At 40.5% G+C, this 19,004-nt stretch overlaps 3 protein-coding genes across 5 annotated transcripts in view; 1 reads left to right on the top strand and 2 right to left on the bottom strand.

The window, feature by feature from the left end:
* Window positions 1-967: 967 nt before the first annotated feature.
* Window positions 968-12,143, bottom strand: si:ch211-114c12.2 (uncharacterized protein LOC336578 homolog). Its single transcript, XM_061739556.1, has 10 exons — window positions 12,060-12,143; window positions 8,186-8,247; window positions 7,388-8,056; window positions 6,446-7,084; window positions 3,871-3,995; window positions 3,605-3,713; window positions 2,919-2,985; window positions 1,755-1,826; window positions 1,505-1,651; window positions 968-1,390 (listed from the first exon to the last, which is right to left on the bottom strand). The coding sequence occupies exons 2-9, from the start codon at window positions 8,224-8,226 to the stop codon at window positions 1,511-1,513; spliced, it is 1,863 nt and encodes a 620-aa protein (XP_061595540.1). The 5' UTR covers window positions 8,227-8,247; window positions 12,060-12,143; the 3' UTR covers window positions 968-1,390; window positions 1,505-1,510.
* pdha1a (pyruvate dehydrogenase E1 subunit alpha 1a) overlaps window positions 7,587-19,004 on the top strand; it is a 65,257-nt gene continuing 53,839 nt past the window's right edge. The window contains exon 1 of the mRNA XM_061739557.1: window positions 7,587-7,611. Coding sequence (XP_061595541.1) covers window positions 7,602-7,611 — 10 coding nt within the window. The 5' untranslated portion in view covers window positions 7,587-7,601. The remainder of the gene's footprint in view (window positions 7,612-19,004) is intronic.
* The window catches only part of LOC133459528 (MAP7 domain-containing protein 2-like), a 36,095-nt gene continuing 33,481 nt past the window's right edge, over window positions 16,391-19,004 (bottom strand). For 2 of the 3 annotated variants that reach the window (XM_061739552.1, XM_061739554.1), the window contains one exon: window positions 16,393-18,898. In XM_061739552.1, coding sequence (XP_061595536.1) covers window positions 18,664-18,898 — 235 coding nt within the window. In that variant the 3' untranslated portion in view covers window positions 16,393-18,663. Of the gene's footprint in view, window positions 18,899-19,004 lie in introns of all 3 variants that reach the window. The other variant, XM_061739553.1, reaches the window with a different exon arrangement.

The following is a 19,004-nucleotide window of genomic DNA, read 5'->3' as shown; positions in this document are numbered from 1 at the left end:
GACATTACATGATGTTTTTAGAAACACTAGTCTTCACTTGAACCTCACTGTACGTGTAAACAACTGTTCTCAGCAGCACGACGATGCAGGGCTGGACAACTCTCAGGACCTGCGGTGCGTCCCAAATGCCATACTAAACAGTATATACTCAAAAAGTGTACTTAAGTTCGGCACACTTATGAGTAAATATCAGAAGTATGCATTAATTTGGACGTACTACTCAGAGACACACGGCACTTCCTGCCGTTGGGAGGGGGTTGATACCATGGTAACTGCCGCCGTCACAGCAGCATCACCCCTCCGCTCTTTCCAGTTTATCCTGGCCCAAACAAGATGACATTATATAATATAATTATTATAATATACAAATATATTATTATATAATAATATGATTATACTTATGGCATATACGTATCTGCGCAGCACTTAGCAACCAAACACCGCTGCATTGCATTGTGGGAAGTTTCTGCTTAGCTAGTGTCCATCAATCCACACTAATACATTTCTCCAGAATGAGTATGGGTAGCACGTGCGTACTAATGTACGCACGTACTAATGTTTCATACGCAATAAAAAAATCTCACATACTGTTTTTGCTACTCATTAGGGTGGATTGGGGTTTGGGACGCAGCTCTGGACTCTAAAGCCATCTGAAACTGGAGGGCAGTGTTCTGTGAGCTGAACATACATGCATAAATAACAGCTGGTAAACGTACATTAAGAATTACTAGCTGTGAAGATTTTTGACTGCCTCGAAAAAAGGAGAATTTCTATGTTAAAAAAAACAAGGAGAGAAAGGAGGTTAGCTCAACCCTGGTCCCAACTTCAGATAAGAGCAATATTGGATTTCTGGTGTTGAACATTTTCACAAAATGCTTCAATCTTAAAGTGATTTTTCATTTATATTTTCCAGACGATACTTACTGCTTCAAAGAAACATTGCTTCTCCAATTTAAACTTAGACAAAAAGAAACTGCTCAGACTGTGTTAAATCTGATTTTATTTAAAGTGGCAAACACAATGTATGTTTACATTTACAAGTTGTCAAGGCCAGATATCAAAGTAAAAATTTGATTTTTGGATGTAAACAACAAAAATGCACTATGATTAAAACAGAGAATTCCTCTTGTTAAGCAGCATCTCCCAAATCATAAAACCAACAAAACCCAGGACAGAATAGTGTATATTACAAATATCCTAAAACAAAGTAAAGCACTACTTCATGATGCAAATGAAACACTTATACCAGTGACAAAATGTAAGCACTTCCGGGTCCAGAGGCAGGTGGAGGCCGGTAAAGACGTTTGGACGGGAGGGGGGGCGGCGGCAGAAGATAGAAGATCTGGATGACAGTTTTCTTCTTTTTTTCCCCCACAATCTGCAGCCTGTGCTGAGATTATCAAAAACATAGAAGCCATTAGAACGATATATTTTGCATTGTTGACTAATATTAAATCCCAAAATCCCAAAGTAAAAAATTTTGAATAAGCCAGAAGATACGTACCGGTGATCACCAGCGCTGCTGGGGGGGTCCCCGGGTGTGAGGGGCACGCTGACGCATCACTCTCATGTTCCGGTACTTGGACACGATATTGTAGCTTTTTCTGAACACTGGCTTATGAGTTGGAAAAGGACGTGGAACTAAAGTCTCCTTATGAATACAAGAAAATCACATATACGTTATCAACAAATGGTTAGTGTTCCTTTTAACAATTTCCAAAGGAAGTGTATGAGCCTTTAAGACTTAAACATACCATGAGTGGTCTTCTAACGTTCCCCTGCAGGTCCAGGCCCGTCTTCCTGGGCTCACCAGAATACGATGGCCTCTGTAAAACACGATACTCCTTATTACAGATGCCAATATTCCTTATACATTCAAAATTATTTGTCCACTTGTAAAAAAGTAGGTATATGAAGTCAAAATGTTTAGACATCATTAGGTTTCTCCGCTCCAGCTACCAGTATGGCCATTTACAGTGAAAACGGCTTTTTAATATGCCTTTTCATTACTAATTTAACAAAAACACTACTTGTTTTCATCAAACAACATTATAAAGCTTACTCAATTTAATTTGTATAAACATTTAATTTTTCTGAAATAAATCAAATAAAACATTTTAATATTGCTGCTGTCAAGCTTAGTTTTCCACCTGTGCAACCTTTTAGGTGTCAATAGGTGCTTCCATACTGGCGTTCTGTAACATGCCCGTTGAAGTGGGGCCAATTTTACTCCATTGGCCTTTACATAGTGGCACAAGGAAGAGAGGAAAATCCTGCAAATCTGCATCTTTAAATCTGCGAAACTGCCATTCCAGAACTGAAGTGTGACTCCAGTGTGCGTGAAATAAGACTGAAGGCATCAATCACGTTCCTTGCACCCATATTAATAATAATTTTAAAAACCTATCAGTGGAGAAGATGCCTCTTCATATTCTTACAGTCCTTTTAACGGAAGTTGTGCAAAACAACGTGTGATTTGGAGAAGTTCACTGTGAAGGTTTGAACAGTAACTAGACAGATCCAGCTGCAGTGACAGCGTCAGTACAGTAAATCCTCCAGCTGGAATGTCCAGGTCTTCCTCCCCAGTGGGAGTTGGTTTTAACTGAGCGCTGCTCCCCCTGGAGCCAAGTGCAGCTCTGCTTATGACTATGGTCGGTAAACGTACGTGATCAAAAAGTTGTTCAATTCACACACTTATCACTTGCTTACAGAACAGGGGGAAGGCCCTCACATCCACAACTGGACTCTCCTTTTGGTCCACTTCAGGAGGTGGGGGGAAAAAAGTGATCAGATTTGTAGAAAGTGGCTTTTACATCCAGGCACCGTGACCAGCAAAGGGGGGGGATGTTCTGCAAAGACATGCCAGTATGCAAGCACCTCCTGAAAAGCAATCATAATAGCAGAAATTACTAACTTACTGGCATGGGTCCTGGTCTCCTGAATGGTCTGCCAGATCTGTTGCCATCATGCATCATATTAAAAGGTCTGCAAAAGCAGAAATACAGTGATTAATTGTTTGCAGTCAATATTTTTTAAGTGCAGTTTTATCTAAAACAAAAACAATGGCCAAAAACTGACACCACAGCATGTTTGTGTGCATTTGATTCATCCACATGCAAACACAATAGATTGATACCCAATCCTGTGAGGAATTTTTACTGGATTCATGTCTTACCACTCAGATGCAGCAAACTTTCAGACACTTTCATCCTCTTTTATATGGGTGATAGAAAAACAGCACTTCTTAGGACTAAGCGGTGAGATCTAGTCACAAATTTGATGTCACATATACTACTACATTACTGTAATCATCTAATTAAAAGCATCTTTAACAGCTGTGTTTTTGTAACAACTGTATTAGGAACTAATACCGTTGTGCTGTTAGTCCACAAGCACAATAATTTCAGTGGAATTTAGCCAGTTTGTCCAAAGCATCATGCTAGTTATTTTTCTAAAATAATTTATATAAATAAATAAATATATATTTGTATTTATTTATTGAAAATTGCAAAGCTGGGAACAATGAAAAATGTTTTAAGCAAGTCTCCTCCTTATGAAGAATGTTGACTTTGTTGAACATGGTTCTACTCAGCGTCTTCGGTACCTGAACACCCTCCGGTCCAAGTATCCTCGTTTTCTGCCTTCAGGGGATCTGGACTCAATGGATTTTTGAAGTTGCTTTTTTGGTGGAGTGTCACTATTTGAACAGCAGTCTGAAAAGAAAAGTGAAAATAAAAAACATTTTGGTAAAGATTCTTCCAAATTTAAAAAAAGAAGAGGCAAGAAAGATACATTTCTGAATAAAACGAATCATTGGGAAAAACATGGGAACCGACTTGTGAATTAGAACATGCAATGTGAAAGCCGTACCAGCCTTGGCCTTGGGGCTGGGAGCCCTGGGAGCTCTGGGAGCACTGGGAGGAGAGCAGTCTTTGGAGGATGACGAGTCCCAGTGGGACAAAACAACAAGATCACGGTTCTCAATAGGAGAAGATCTTAGGAGAGAATCAGAAAAGTTGTGTTTACAGGATTGTAAATCAAGCTCAAAAACAATACTGATGTGAAAAAATAAGGCTGTAGGGAAAAAAAAGTGAACGTTAACCTGTCAGCTCTTAGAGAAAATGCAATTAAAGCCAGGAATGAACAGCAGTGTTTTGCAGGCAGACAAAAGCTATAAAGCCACACATCACTTAGGTACTTACAAAAACCATGGAATGTCCATGCTTCTTTACTCCTATTTTTGTACCCTGAATCAATCTGTGCTCGCTCCATTTAATCAGCAAGTGTTAGAGGTCAAGTCTTGAAGACTTTAAAATACTGGTGTGCATCACATTGCGGTCTTCAATCGTCCCTCTGAGACGAACAGGAGAGCAGTAACGTCATCCGTCAGAATGAACTTCAGAGGCTTTTCCCCATCAGCCACGTCTAACTGTTCCTTCAGGCTTCTTCAGTCAAGGATCATCATCAAATGAGTTTCACCAGAATCACATTTAGAGTTTTCAGGACATGTAGTATTCGCATGTAGTGAGGCAAAGGGAAAAATATATCCAAAGAAGTTACAGGCTCACTTTAGCAATTTCTTTTCCACTGCATGTTTTTATACCACTCAAGTGTTACGGGTTTGTAACCCCCACAAAGGAGACCTTCGTTCCATTAGACCTGATGCTCCTCTTGAATCTTTAGGGAATGGCCAAGATGCTAAGAGGTAAGAATCAGCCGACTTGCTCAGCAGCCAAATTGTCTTGGTCCTCTGCAGTCAGAAGTGCCAGAATTCAACTTAAAACATCTTCTTTCCATTATGCTCATTGGGATACAACTGCATCTTGATGATGATACTCAGTGACAAACTTTGGTTGTCCTTGTGTAAAGGAGATTGCTTTGATTTCCCTCAGACAGAAATTGGAAAGACATGCTGATCTGAGGCTCCAACCTCTCTCCGGTATAAGGAGAACCTTGCTGTGTGGTAAGATTGACCCCATGCGGTATTTACTAAGAACACTTGCCACTTGAATTCTCCATTTTTGTTTTCTTCATGTTTGCCTCAAGTCCATTTCCATTGGTCCATCTTTTGCACCATTTATGTCTGATTTGTTTTTTGGTATTCGATGGTGTTCTTGTATGGTCATCCTTTGGGAACCATTTAAAATAACATTTGATGGCAGTAATTGTTGACGTTGCTGGAACAGATGATTCCACATCATGGTTCTCCACAAGAAGCTAATTTGGACTCTGATGGATTCCATAAATACATTAACATGACTTCCAGTTCTGACATCCAGTCCACATCTGAAAACATGGGAGTCTCTGCAATGTTTCTTGAATTTTCCAGACAAGACCCCAATGTGTTAAAACATTTTGGCTTTTCTTCATTAAGTGGGTTCCAAAAATGTCCATCCAGTGCAATCATGCTTCATCTGGCACACAACTGTCCTTCTGTTGTCCATCCACTTTGGTTTCCACTTCTTTTCATTTGACACCATAAAAACTGTACAGCCAAAAAATAAGGCAACTTTTTCCTCTCTTCTTTTTTAAGAATTAAAAACTGTAAAATGCGGGCTGATTTTCTTGCCCTAGCCATTCATTTTGGAGGTTTTGCATAAGAACTTTAACAATTCAAATTACCAATGAGCTAACCTTTTAAAACATCAAAAGTTAAAGAGGGAATAGATGTAACAGCAAGATTGCATGCATCAGTTGTCCACTGGCTTGGGATGGCGAGAAATGTTCAACTAATATTCTCCAGAAACTTTTCAGGATTTTATGGCTTCAGTTGTTCGTTGATAACCACCATCATCCAACTTGCTGCTGAAATAACTGCGAATCAGAGAGTCCACAGCAATTATTTGATCCTTCATTCCGCTTGCTTTTAGAAGTCAATTTTGCGAGTAGGGCAGCCAGACTTTCCTTTTCTCAAGGTTCACATATGGATAAATGTTTCCAGTAATTAAATCATTGCTGAATGCCTTTCAACTAGGTTGGACTCCTCTTCAGGTCTGCCAGCTGTCATGCTTTGCATACAGAAGTGGACTTTCACACAACTTTTTTTTGCATTCTTTACAGAGAAGACATCTTCTTAACACGTTGATGGGCACTTCAGAAAGTGAGGCCTTAGATGGGATCCATATCATTTTTTCCACACTCCTCAAGGTTATTTACATTTTTCTCAGGATCTACAACAGGTCGGCCTTAAAAATATATTTTGTAACTGGAGTATAAAACTTCTCTTCATCCCACTGGATAGGTTGGTATTTTTGTACACATGTAGCACGCAGATAAGGAGGCATTTGAGCATGTTTGTGGCTTTGCATCAACTGAATCACTGTTGCACATTTAGCTCATTATGACATCTCCACTTCCCACTGCTGGCACCTCTTTCACACATTCTTTTTGACCTCCTAATCATCATCAAGCCCCTGCGAACAGTGCTACATTGAAAATACCATACCTGTGTGTCTTCAAGGACCGGCGAGACTCCACCTGTTCTTTTCCTGTGCCAGTGTCTCTGGAAGACTTGCTGGCATTGTCTTCCTCTCTGGGGGGGGGCTGCTGGGACTGCTGTTGTGCTCTTCTTGGTTCACTCTTTTTCAGAGGAAATGCCTTTTGTTGGAAACGTTTCTTCCTCATGGCAAGAACAGTGCTGATGTTTGCCCGTGCAACCATGTCACCCTGACGAGGCCTGCGTTTCACAGGTGGAGGTATTTTGATCCTCATGAGAGACTCTGCTCTGATTTGTCGTCTCTTAATCAGGTAACTTTTATCACTTGTAGACCAGGGTTTACCACCAAATGGCCTGGGAATATTTAGCAGTCCAGATGCGTCTCTTCTGGGGTGCTTTGCAATGTTCTGCTGCTCAGCAGGGTCTGATGAGGGCATGCTGATGTGGGATATCCTTCTCTTCCGAGGTGCCGCCACTGGCCTCTCCTGAGGAGTTCTGTGGTAGGAAGGTGATGGAGCTCCTTTCCATGAGGGGGGTCTGTAAGGGGGCAGGTGAGGGGTTTCTTGTGCCCTCTCCCTACTGTGGGATCTGCTGCCCTGCCTCTCCAGAGGTCCACGCTGCCGCCTGGAGTCTTGTTCAGATGACCACCTGCACATCCATCAAACAATAGAAAAATCATTACAATGACAAATCCATTGCCATTTTAAGTGGGGGGCGGAACTTTTAACTGTTATCTTAAATGTAGCCACTTCACACAGCTCAAAGAGCAATTATAGATGTAACACTCCTCTTACTGGAACATTTACACGAGACCCACTTTAATCCCCATACAATACATATGAACTGGGACAGAGTAGAGTTGACCAAAACAACCCCTGTGGCTGGGAGGAGCGACCAGCTCTGACCTCCTAACTATTTTAGCCAGCTGGGGCTGTTGCTTCACTCCTATACCTCTCTGCACACGAGCCTCTCCCATACATCTCTCTGGGGCTCCTCTGTGACCCAGAAGGCCGTTGCTCTCCATTGTGTGGATGAGAGAAGGATCCAGGCTCGTTCCAGCGCTTTACGCCGTGACCAGAGTGTTCGTGGGGTCTTTCTCTTGGGTGAGGGTCTCGATTCCGCTGCTCGTCATGAGGAAATGCTGACTGCCTCTTTGGGCCCCTGAATGATCCCCGGTAGGTTGGTGCAGAGCCTGGTCTCCTGTCAACTGAGTGGTTATGAAAATGTCTTGGTGAAGGTGACCTATGACCTGAGGGGGGGCCATGAAAGGTTCTCTGGTGTCCTTGTGCTGGACTATGAGGGGATGAACGATGTGGGATTTGTGGACGGTTTGGCCTGAATGGAGACTGTCTCCGCTGGTTATGGTGTGGTTCCATTTTAGAGGGGTATTCTTGGAAGTAATCCCGACTATGAGACCTCCAGTGATTGAAACGCGACTCCCTTTGCTCTCCCATATGAGGAACTCTTCTGGCAACAGGTGGTCGTCCTCGTCCTCGTCCTCGTCCTCTACCTCTGGATTCTCTCCAGTTCACGGGATCCTTAAATGAATAGCCCTGTACATCTCTCCGATTCCTGGAGTTGTAATTTTCCTCACTGTGTCCATGACCATCTTCATAAGCTCTGAAAATACACAAAATAAAATTAAGCAAGTAAAATCAGGTGTCAATTTGAGTCAGTCAGTCATTGGAACTAAAAACTAAGTATACAATGTCAAATGTAATATTAAAGAATATTGCTGAAAGAAATTACCTGGGCTTCAAGCGTGGGGGTCCAAAATGTGTTCGAACCATCTTTGGCAGCAAATGTATAATCTATGGACCACAATAAACACTTTAAATAATAATCTGGCGTTCAACAGGGTTAAAAACAATATTTGACACACCATGACCCCTCAACATGTAGCCGTGTCTTTGCCGCACATCTTTGTTGGATATTTTAATTGATATACTGATCCAATGGTCAACAAAAACTAATATTCAGTGATAGTAATGGTTATATCCTCCTTTTTTCCTCATCTGGATTTTAACGGAGCAGAGCCAGGCTGAAAATAGACCCCTTTTCAACCTACATCATATAATGTTACGCCCGCATTTGTGGCAACGGAAGTAGTGTTGTTTTCCATCAGATATTGTAGTAAGACGAGGTAGCAACTGGTTAGCAGGCATTTAACAAAATGTTCCCAGCGTCAACATGTCTGGTTAACACGTATACGGTTGTACGGGTGATCGCTGGGCGATTTTGGATAAAAATAAAATCCCGATTTCTTTTCTCTGAAAACTCGATTTTCGATTTTGATTTTTTTGGTAAAACTACAAAAAGACAAAAGGAATAAATTGTTTCAAACATTTTATCTTTATTTTTAAAGAAAAATAGCAAACAAATGTCCCTATTGGGAATGAAGTGCAACTGAAAGATACTGTAAATCCTCCTTGGGTTTAGTAAAGTGACAACATTAACAAGCTTCTTGACCAAGATGAAACCCTTGGGATTAATGAATTAAGAACCTCACTTTCACCAAACTTCAATTGAAAATGAGCAGGTTCTTCATAAACAAAAATGAAGTTCCCTTATTTGGGAATAAAGTGAAAATTAAAAAAAAAAAAAAACAAATCCCCCTTGGGATAAAGTGACAACCTTAACTGTCTTTCACCAAACATCATGTTGTATCTGTCGCTCATTACATTTGTTAATTAAAGTCAGACAGATTTGCACATTTTTTGCAAGGAACCCAAGCCTATCTACTACATCTGGCTTGAGAGATGCCCTGTGGCATGTTACGATGTTCCCTCCAACACTAAAGAGCCTCTCGGATGGGGCACTCGTTGCAGGGATTGAGAGGTATTTTCTTGGCTAGCTCGCTGAGCCTTGGAAAGTTGTCTTCGCGTTTCCTCCACCACTGAAGTGGATCGGTGACAGGGAGGAAGCGTGCCAAGCTTTTCTTCTTGTTTGGCGCAGGACCGGGCTGAGCTTCTTCTTCCTCCTGCCCACTGGTCCAGGCTCTGCTGTGGTTCTGTCAGTGGGCAGATTCAGCAGTTCTGTGACAGCTCTCTTCTTAATGTGTTCCACCTTCTCAGGATGAATGTATGTGGTGCGGAACCTGGGATCCAAAAGTGAGGCCAAGTCCAATAGTTCATCTTTGACAGGGTCACTGTATTTGTCAGTCATGTAACTCAGAATGTTTTTTTTAATAGTTTTTGTGAGCTCATTGTCGTCTTCTGCTTCTGAACATGATGAGACTTGGTTTGATGAAAGAGACAGTTTTTGTGATAAAACAAGATTTTCTACCCGCAAAGGCTGCGATTCCAAAGTCACGTGATCTGGTCACGTTGCCGGCAGGGGAAATAAGTCAACAGTGCCGCGTGTCCGCGTGTAACCTAAATCTACCATGGCCTCAGTGTTAGGGCTCGGCCAGGCAGGGCTTATAAAATATATGGGCTTTATAAATGTATTAAATATATGAGCGCGGAGTCGGCTTGGCGAGGAGCTGCGCGCGGCGACGAGCACAAGCCGGGCGCGCCCCGGCGGAAAGTGGAGTCGTGCTTGAATTATGTTTCCGCGTTAAATCGACGCAGAGCCTACGCCGTAGGCTAGGCGCCCCGTACGGTCAGCGTACCGCGTACCCTACGGCGTAGGCTCTGCGTCGATTTAACGCGGAACCATAAACCAGCCTTGAGTCGCGCTGTGAGCCTGAACCTGCAGCCCGTCAGCTCATCAAGAGGAGAGGTTAAAACAGCGGGGCTGCGAGTTGTTCATTGCTAGTTCGTTTTGTTAACTCTGTAAGCTTTGTTGGTTTGTTATTTTGCTGGTGTTTTTTTTTCTCTGTGATTTTTAAATTATTTGTGAAGAAGTTCTGAGGAGGTGTGTGTCTGTGTGTCTGTGAGGAAGGTTTTTTGTTCCCTGTGGGAATTTTTCTGTGTTTTTCTATTAAACTACGCCTTATTTTGGCTAAAGTTTAACCCGGTTTGGTGTCGTGTGATTGGGTTCAGAGAGAACGACCCATAACACTCGCGTGTACAGACGAGTGTAGACGTGTTAAAGAGGTAAAGCCACAGATTTGTTTTCTTTATTGTTGTAATCTGTGCTTTAAATAAATCTTACATTGTTTATTATAAAACAAACTGATTTATTGCTTGTGTATTTGAAAAATACATGAGAACAGGACCTTGAAAAAATAATCGCATATTAAATCGCAATCGCAATATTGAGGGAAAAATCGCAATTAGATTATTTTCAAAAATCGTTCAGCCCTAGTGTTAAGTGTACTGCTGTTGAACAAAGTGAGTTTCCCCATTGAGGGAGAAATAAAGGATAATCTAATCTTTGTATCCCTTACTTCACAAAAGGAAAGAAGCAGCTTCCTTAAAACTTAAAAGGGATTTAACTTTTGTAAAAGATGTATTTAGGTATACTGTACTTAAGACTCAATGCATTGTAATAAACCTTTCCACATTGGCTGCTACTGGTGTGTTTAATGGTCTTTCTGTGTGCAGTATCACTTTTATTTGTAATGTTGTTAATAACAGTTTAAATTCATTCAAGTGCCATTAAAGTGTCACTAAACATTAACGACATGGAAAGTAGGAGTATGTACAAGATACTGTTATCCAGGGTTGCTACTTTGACACAACTATCATGTCATATAAGATATTGGAGGTGACCAAACCTAACCAACTTTAAATTACAGGACTGTCTCAGAAAATTTGAATATTGTGACAAAGTCCTTTATTTTCTGTAATGCTAAAATGTCATACATTCTGGATTCATTACAAATCAACTGAAATATTGCAAGCCTTTTATTATTTTAATATTGCTGATCATGGCTTACAGCTTAAGAAAAATCAAATATCCTATCTCAAAAAATTAGAATATTCTGGGAATCTTAAACTGTAAACCATAATCAGCAATATTAAAATAATAAAAGGCTTGCAATATTTCAGTTGATTTGTAATGAATCCAGAATGTATGACATTTTAGTTTTTTTTAAATTGCATTACAGAAAATAAGAACTTTATCACAATATTCTAATTTTCTGAGACAGTACTGTATAACACAAAAAATTAGAAAACACACACACACACACACACACACACACACAATTTTAGAGTCTACTCTAAGTATCCAAATAACAAGGGACGGTGCAACCTTGATTGTCAGAAGTATTTAGAAGTATTTAAGCCATGAAAACCTGCTTTGACCAGCAGGACTGACTGATCCAGCATGTTTGATTTGATTCTCGTCTCCGTGTAGCTGCTACATGAGAGCAGGTCGGCCTTCCATTTTCAGCTTTACCTTCGGCCATTTGTTACTAAAACAACACTCCTTTACTTCGTTTTACAGTTAAAAAAAAATAAGATCAACCGTGGCAAGTTTGTCATCATAATCTTGAGTTTTGAGTGGACCCTTTCTCGACAGAAACTACAGGATAAAGGCTGATAAAGATAAAGGCACTATTTTCAGGCTGCTACGGCAGCTAACTGGATATTTGGATCAGTCAACGCAGGCTCGGCAAAATAGCGTTCATTACAAGGATGTAATTTCCATAGTTTAACAACACAATGCATGAAAACACACACAACGACTTAAGTACAAGTGAATGTTATTTGATTCAGCAGTAAATACTTACCGATCAGCAGAGGCCTGTGGATGTGAAAGCTACTGTATGTGCGACATATGATCGTCAGGGTTTCTCCTTACAGCGCCTCCACCCCGCCACAGCGCCTCCTACAGGCTGGGAGGGGGAACTACACGTCCAGAGATGACTGTTCTGTTCTTCACTTTATGGGTGCGTCCCAATACTCCCCCTCGCCCTCCTTTTCTTCCCTAACCCTAACTTTTGCGCGTTCCCGTGAAGGTAGTGGTGTCCCAATTCCTCTTTTCACCTAGGGGGAGGGGGCATAACGAGGGCTAGGGGCTGAGAATAGCCCCTTCAAATCGAGGGATTTCAGATGCTGACTTGGCGAGCGAGGGGGTATGAAAAAAAGAGGCTCTGCGTCGATTTGACTCGCCGACCGAAGGCAAACAGGCAGACTGGTCTCAGAGAAATAGAGAGAAATAATCCTGTGACTCGTCAGATTTGTTTTGGATGTTTCTGATATAATAGTCTTCAGAAACCACAAAGTAATCCAGCTGTTATCTGGGTAATTTACACACTTTCAGATAAAGTTGCGGAAGATCACGCCAGAATAAAGGGATTTATGGTTCCGCGTTACACCAACGCAGATCCTACGGCGGAGGTTACGCAACCTACGCCGTAGGCTCTGCGTCGATTTAACGCGGACCCAAGCTCCGGACCCGGCAGACAGAAATCTCTAAATTTCGGAGCAAATTTCTTAACAGGCGTAGCTACAACTGTTAGATTTCATCTATTAAACCAACATATTCCTAAATGATTTATTTCAGCCGGCGTGATTCTCAACAGAGCTGCGTCCCGGGAGAGAGTGTCTCTCCCGGGGCTGACGGAGCAGCCTGACCCGGCGGAGACGTCTCTTCTCGGGCTGTGAGCTGAGGCTGCTCCCCGGGGCCGGCGGCTCTTCTCATCTCCGAAAACATCGGGTCAAATTTCTTAACAGGCGTTATTTGGATAAACTGAGCCCCGGTTGGGGATCTTAAGGTTACCATTATACCTGAAAAAATATTAAAACTTAATAAAGTGCCATATTAACAGCGCTACAGCTGAAATTAAAACAGCTTTTGGCTCTCAGCTTCCTGATCAGGGAAGGGATGAAAACGAGGGGTAGGGGGAGAATTGGGACAGGCACCTGGGCCAAGTGCCCTAGATCTCAAGTGCCCTAAAATCTCCCCCTTCTTTTTTAGGGCTTAGGGAAGAAAAGAAGTGCGAGTGGAGAAAAGAAGGGCGAGTGAAGGAGAATTGGGATTGGGCCTATTTCTCATTTCAGCAGTACTGGAGTTGAGGGGGGATGAGGGGGGGATGGCATCCCCCCCTGTAATAATTATGGCGTCCGTATTAATGGTGCAATCGGTGTAAACCGGAGTCAAGTTCTCTCGTCTGATTTATGTCTGACCTGGCAATAACATTTTTTTCAGATTCTGATTCTGATTCTGATAAAAACGGTCCAAATCACCCCCCCCCCCCCCCCCTGAAATAAAAACGGTCCAAATCATCCCCCCTGAAATAAAAACGGTCCAAATCATCCCCCCTGTAAAACTGCCATCCCTCCTTTCCATCCCTTATGTAATTTCATCAATGAATGTGGTTTTACTGCTATTTCAACATTTAGAGTCATCACCAGAAAAATAACACCAGAAAAATAACTTATTTAACAATTTTCACCTGTTTCAAGTAAATTTCACTTGAAATAAGTAGAAAAATCTGCCAGTGGGACAAGATTTATCTTCTCATTACAAGCAAAAAAATCTTGTTCCACTGGCAGATTTTTCTACTTATTTCAAGTGAAAATCTACTTGAAACAGGTGAAAATTGTTGTTTTTTTCAGTGATGAGTCTTGTTTTAAGTGTAATTAGATTTATTTTACTAAAATTAGACATTTTAACTAGAAATAAGACAAATATTCTTGTTAAGATTTTGCAGTGAACATTTTACTTATTCTGTGAAGGACAGAGTCATATTGATAAGTTCAGATATGTTATTTAGCCTACACAGCTGAATAACAATGTCTCTTTTTGCTAGTCCAAACAAGGATTTAGGTATCTGGGAATAATTATTACACCTAACCCCACTGAACTATTTGAGGCAAATTACAATAAATTAATCAAACAAATAAAAAATTACGTGGCACGTTGGGAAGTCCTACCCCTGTCCCTACTTGGCAGAGTAGAAACAATAAAAATGAACCTACTACCTAGATTTCTTTTTCTGTTTCCGTCCCTCCCCGTTAGAGTACCTGCTTCCACTTTAAATATGCTAGATAAACTAATCCTAACATTTATCTGGCAAAAGAAGCGACCTAGGGTAAGATTAAAAACCCTTCATTTACCCAAAGATGAAGGAGGATTAGGTTTACCAAATCTCAAAAATTATTACTGGGCTACACAAATAAATGCAATAGTGGCATGGATCGGAAATGAGGCAGCAATATGGACCCAGATAGAGCGAGACTCCGTTAAAGGCGTTTCCTTATCAGAACTTCCATTTATGGATATAAAGTCAGTCAATAAAATCAAAATAGAGAACGAATGGATAAAACACACTTTAAAAGTCTGGACAACAGTAAAAAAAAAAAAGCTAAGGGGACAGGAATCGATCTCAAGGGCCATGTTAGGAGGAAATATAGAGTTCCCCCCCCTGGGGGACAGTGGGTTTAAAAGGTGGGCTGACAAAGGTCTCCGGACAATCAATCAACTTTTTACAGTAACAGAATTTAAATCATTCTCTCAACTTCAAGAACAATTTGACCTCCCATCAAAGGACCTTTACAGATACCTCCAGATAAGACATTATGTCACGAACCATACGGAAAAGGATTTGGTCAGCAAAAACCCAAATGACAGAGAAGAATATTTTATTAATGTTCTAGAGAAGCATTTCCCAACAAAAAAACACATATCTTATTTTATATAAAAGGTTAGCAACAGGTACCTTGCAAAACACAGAGTATATCAAAGAAAAATGGGAATTAGAAATGAATGTTATAATTGAAGACTATATGGATGGACATATGGGCAGGCTGTCACACGGGAATTAGTAGTCAGCTTTGGAAAGAGTTTGACTGGAAGGTTAAGATTAGATTTTTTAATACTCCCCTTATTATTTCTTCATATGTGAAAAACCCCAATGCGGCACTATGTTGGCGAAAATGTGGAAAGATTGGAGACACCACACATATTTTCTGGCATTGTCCAGTATGACAAGGATTTTGGGATAATATTAAAAAGAAAATCGACACTATTCTGGAGATAGATGTTACACTAGAACCAATGTTGTTCTTGTTGGGAGTCATACCCAGAGACATGTATAATGTAGACCAACAATATATATTGAGGATTATTTTATTAGTAGCAAAGACAATGATTACAGTGAACTGGAGAGAATTAAAACCACCAATAGGTCAATGGACCCAGAGACTGAAAAACATGATGGATAAAAAACCCAAAACATACCATCATTGTCAGATATTAAAAAAGCATGAGCGCTTAAACTGGGACAATATTGTAAAATATAATTACGCTATTTTGATCTATAACATCTTTCATGGCCAGGCACCACCCCCACTACAAGAATTTGTGAAAAGAAATTCAAACAGATTAACCGAAGCTGGTGTTAGAGGCGACTGTATAGTTCCTTTTAGAAAAAGTGCTTTTAGCCACTTTTTCGGTTGGTGCCTCTCACACCTGGAATGCAACACCAAGCACAATGCGTGAACTTCCGACTCTGACCTCTTTCCCCAAACATTTTGGTGGTTTTTTCCACAGGGGGAACCAGTTTTTGTCTGGGTGTCAGGATTATAATGACTGAGACAGTACTCTGCGTGGAAATAAAATATCAGACAACCAAAACTCTGCATCCCACTCATCTGAAGTGCACATAAAAAAGGGCCGGTCAAAAACTTACAATAACCTCATCCCCGTTTACTGACAATTACAGTAAATGGACATATCTTTTATTTGGATATAAAATGGAACAGTTTAAGCAGTGTTTCTGTTACCTCTACTATAATATTTCTATGTTTTAATTGATATATGAACCTTTGAGTTCATTTGTTTCAATAAGATTTCTGCTCCCCCATAAAACTTAACTAACTAAATAAATACAAAAGATTCCTAACATATGTGTGTTTATGGAACAATCTTTGGAGCCACAATGATTCTACTAAAGCAGGCCAAACAGAAAAACAGAAAGAAATACATTTTGATAATATATTTGTAGTGATCAGTTGTTGTACACTAAGATTGGGAAGTTAATAGGGGGGGGTTCATGTTTTTAATATTTTTTTTTAATATTGAAGCCAAGTCTAAGGAATTGTTCCACGGGATGTTATTTTCTCTACTGACAAATAATAGAGAAAATCTCTGGTTGGTTTTCATACTTTATGCAAGTATAAACAAGACTATTGTTATTCAGCTTTAATTACTTCTCCTCCAAGTTAATATCCAGATAAAATGGGCATAACTGACACACAAACAAAAACGTAGACGTCACCGTTTTACTCTTTATTGTTTTTCATAACATTTTTATGGCCATGCTTACCATGCACAAATGTACAGTATTTGTATAACTTAAATAGTTAAGATTGATATTGGTTAAATCATGAGCAGATCTGGAAATGCATAGAAACTATTGTGTATATTGTTTATTTACTCTTATTCTCTTTTCACCTAAAAGGCAAAACAAAAATGAAATTTCTTCAATGTATGTGTTCGAATATGCACAATGTAATGCAAACCCTAAATTTCAAATACTATAAGTATTCTATTTGGCTATTTTGCTTGAGGCCACTGTAAAGTCAATAACATGTTGGGATATCTGTTGTATGAGGAATGCAAATCTAACTGCCATTTTATAAGTGGTATCACGATGTGTACAAGTAGTTGTCATAACTATCTGCAGCACAGTAGACAAAGAATTATGTATTTCAAACCAAAAATTCAAGTTTTACAGTACACACAAAGGCTGAATGAAAAGACAAAAAACACACAAGGGAACAAGCGTAAGAAGTAACCTACTCCCTCATCAGGCGTGTCTTCCAAATCTGCATCTTGAATATTAATCTCAATAATTTTTCATGATGTGATGTGCTCAAGAAGAAAAATAAGTTATTCATGAACAGGATCACATAGTGAGGTGGATAAACCTCAACTACAAACAGCATCTTTATCATTACAGGTCCGATGTTCAGGTGGATTTTTAAGCAAGCAGTTCTGCTGCAGAGCTCTTCTGTCTAATGCAACAATAGATATTCTTTCTGGCTAATAAATTCAATGAAGGCACTGCCATAGAAAGCTTTTTAGTTGACGTTTAAACTGCTCAGCCGAAAAAAAACCATTTTATCCCCCAGTGCTCCTACCTCCTACCTAAGCCAGGCCCGGGAGGTCCTAACTGAGCTCAGGTCTCCTCCTAACCTGAGGAGTGAGCAGGGTTTCTGTGAGGCAAGCTCACATTAGTTACTCAGGAACACGGGGAGAACATGCAAACTCCACACAGAAAGGCCCTTTCCCACCCCACCCAGGGTGAGGGTTCAACCCCACCCAGGGTGAGGGTTGAGGGTTCCAACCCAACCCAGGGTGAGGGTTCCAACCCCACCCAGGCTGTGGTGCTGAAGTCATGGGGGAACTTAACACGCACTCAGCCCCCACAGCGTCCCCGGCGGGAATTGAACCCAGAACATCTGTGAACCGTTCCACTACCAGCTGCACCACTGTGTCCCTTTTTCTCTCTTGTTTTAAATTAAAAATTAATTAAGTCAGTGGATTCTTGAATAGTGAGCCTGACTTTTTTAATCTACATTTAATCCACTCTGTTCTGCAACTAACATGTGGCATTGTTTGTTATCGAAATGTTTTAACATTCAGAATGATATGGGGTCTTTTTTTGTTCAGTTACATGCACTTAGGAAGCCCCAACTAAAAGAATAAAGGGAATCATCTCAAAATGGTAACAATCCGGTAATGAGAGTTGACTGGGTCAGGAGCAGTGAGGTGGTTCTGAGAGTCTGGATGGATTTTGCTTTGCCCAGAATCCGATACATTCCTGCCTAATGAATCATCAATACATACATTAATAAAGTGACCTGGCCAGAAAGATACATAAATATTGCGAACTAGGCCATCATTTAGATGAATCAGCCTTGCCTTTCCCAAAATACACTGAATTGGATGCCATGTGGGAAGGCGGAGGCACAAGTGAAGTCATCACTGCTCTGAGCAAGCTTATATATTTCCCCATAATGGAGCGGACTCAGTGAAGATTCTGCTAAATTCTTATCAAGCTAATGCAAGTTAGTTAAAGTGCATTTCCTAATTTTATAGGTGAATAAAACCCTGATATCTTTTATTTATTTTCTCATACGCTACATCTGCAATTCCTCTTCCTACGAACATCTTTCATACATGTGCTCATTTTTCACACATCTCCTCTTTTCTCACACATTATTTCATTTCCTATTTCATTTGTATGTCTATCTGGGATGTTTTCTTTATATTGCAATTCATTGTTTTCATTTTAAGTTAGTCTTTATGGCTCTATTCCATGAACACAAGATCGCCTACTAATATGTGTGTGAGAAAGAGAAAGAGAGAGGGAGACTAAGGATCTACTTGTTGGTGAGTTTGTTTGGGGATGGAGGCGACATGGGACTAACAACGCCCCCGATCAGGTTCTTGTTGCAGTCGCCTCTGCTGCCTTCAGATGACAGTTTAGGTAATGTGACACTTCCTGTCAGGTCCATCAGATCCTCGAGGGCCCGGTTGTTGCTCAAGCCACCATGTTGGAGCTCATTGATTGGCGAGAACTCAGGGATTGAGATGAGTTCTTCCTTTGAGGCTGGGCTGAAAATGGTAAAAGTAGAAATCACCCTTAGAATTCCTCCTATTTTCATTTTTATAAATATGTGGGGGGAGGAAATCCTATGTTATTGGAATTTTATGGAAGATA

The sequence above is a fragment of the Cololabis saira genome, chromosome 14 (genome assembly GCF_033807715.1).
Source record: "Cololabis saira isolate AMF1-May2022 chromosome 14, fColSai1.1, whole genome shotgun sequence".
Classification (NCBI taxonomy): domain Eukaryota; kingdom Metazoa; phylum Chordata; class Actinopteri; order Beloniformes; family Belonidae; genus Cololabis; species Cololabis saira.
The sequence above is the reverse complement of the archived record's forward strand: the minus strand, read 5'-3'. Positions and strand labels throughout refer to the sequence as shown.

Bases quoted from the DNA above. Each gene is read 5' to 3' on its own strand.
- si:ch211-114c12.2 (XM_061739556.1), bottom strand. From the start codon at position 8,226: ATGGTTCGAACACATTTTGGACCCCCACGCTTGAAGCCCAG. The intron at 8,057-8,185 runs GTAATTTCTTTC...GTGTATTTTCAG, and splicing joins CCCCCACGCTTGAAGCCCAG to AGCTTATGAAGATGGTCATG. The intron at 2,986-3,604 runs GTACCGAAGACG...CTGCTTTTGCAG, and splicing joins TTGGACCGGAGGGTGTTCAG to ACCTTTTAATATGATGCATG.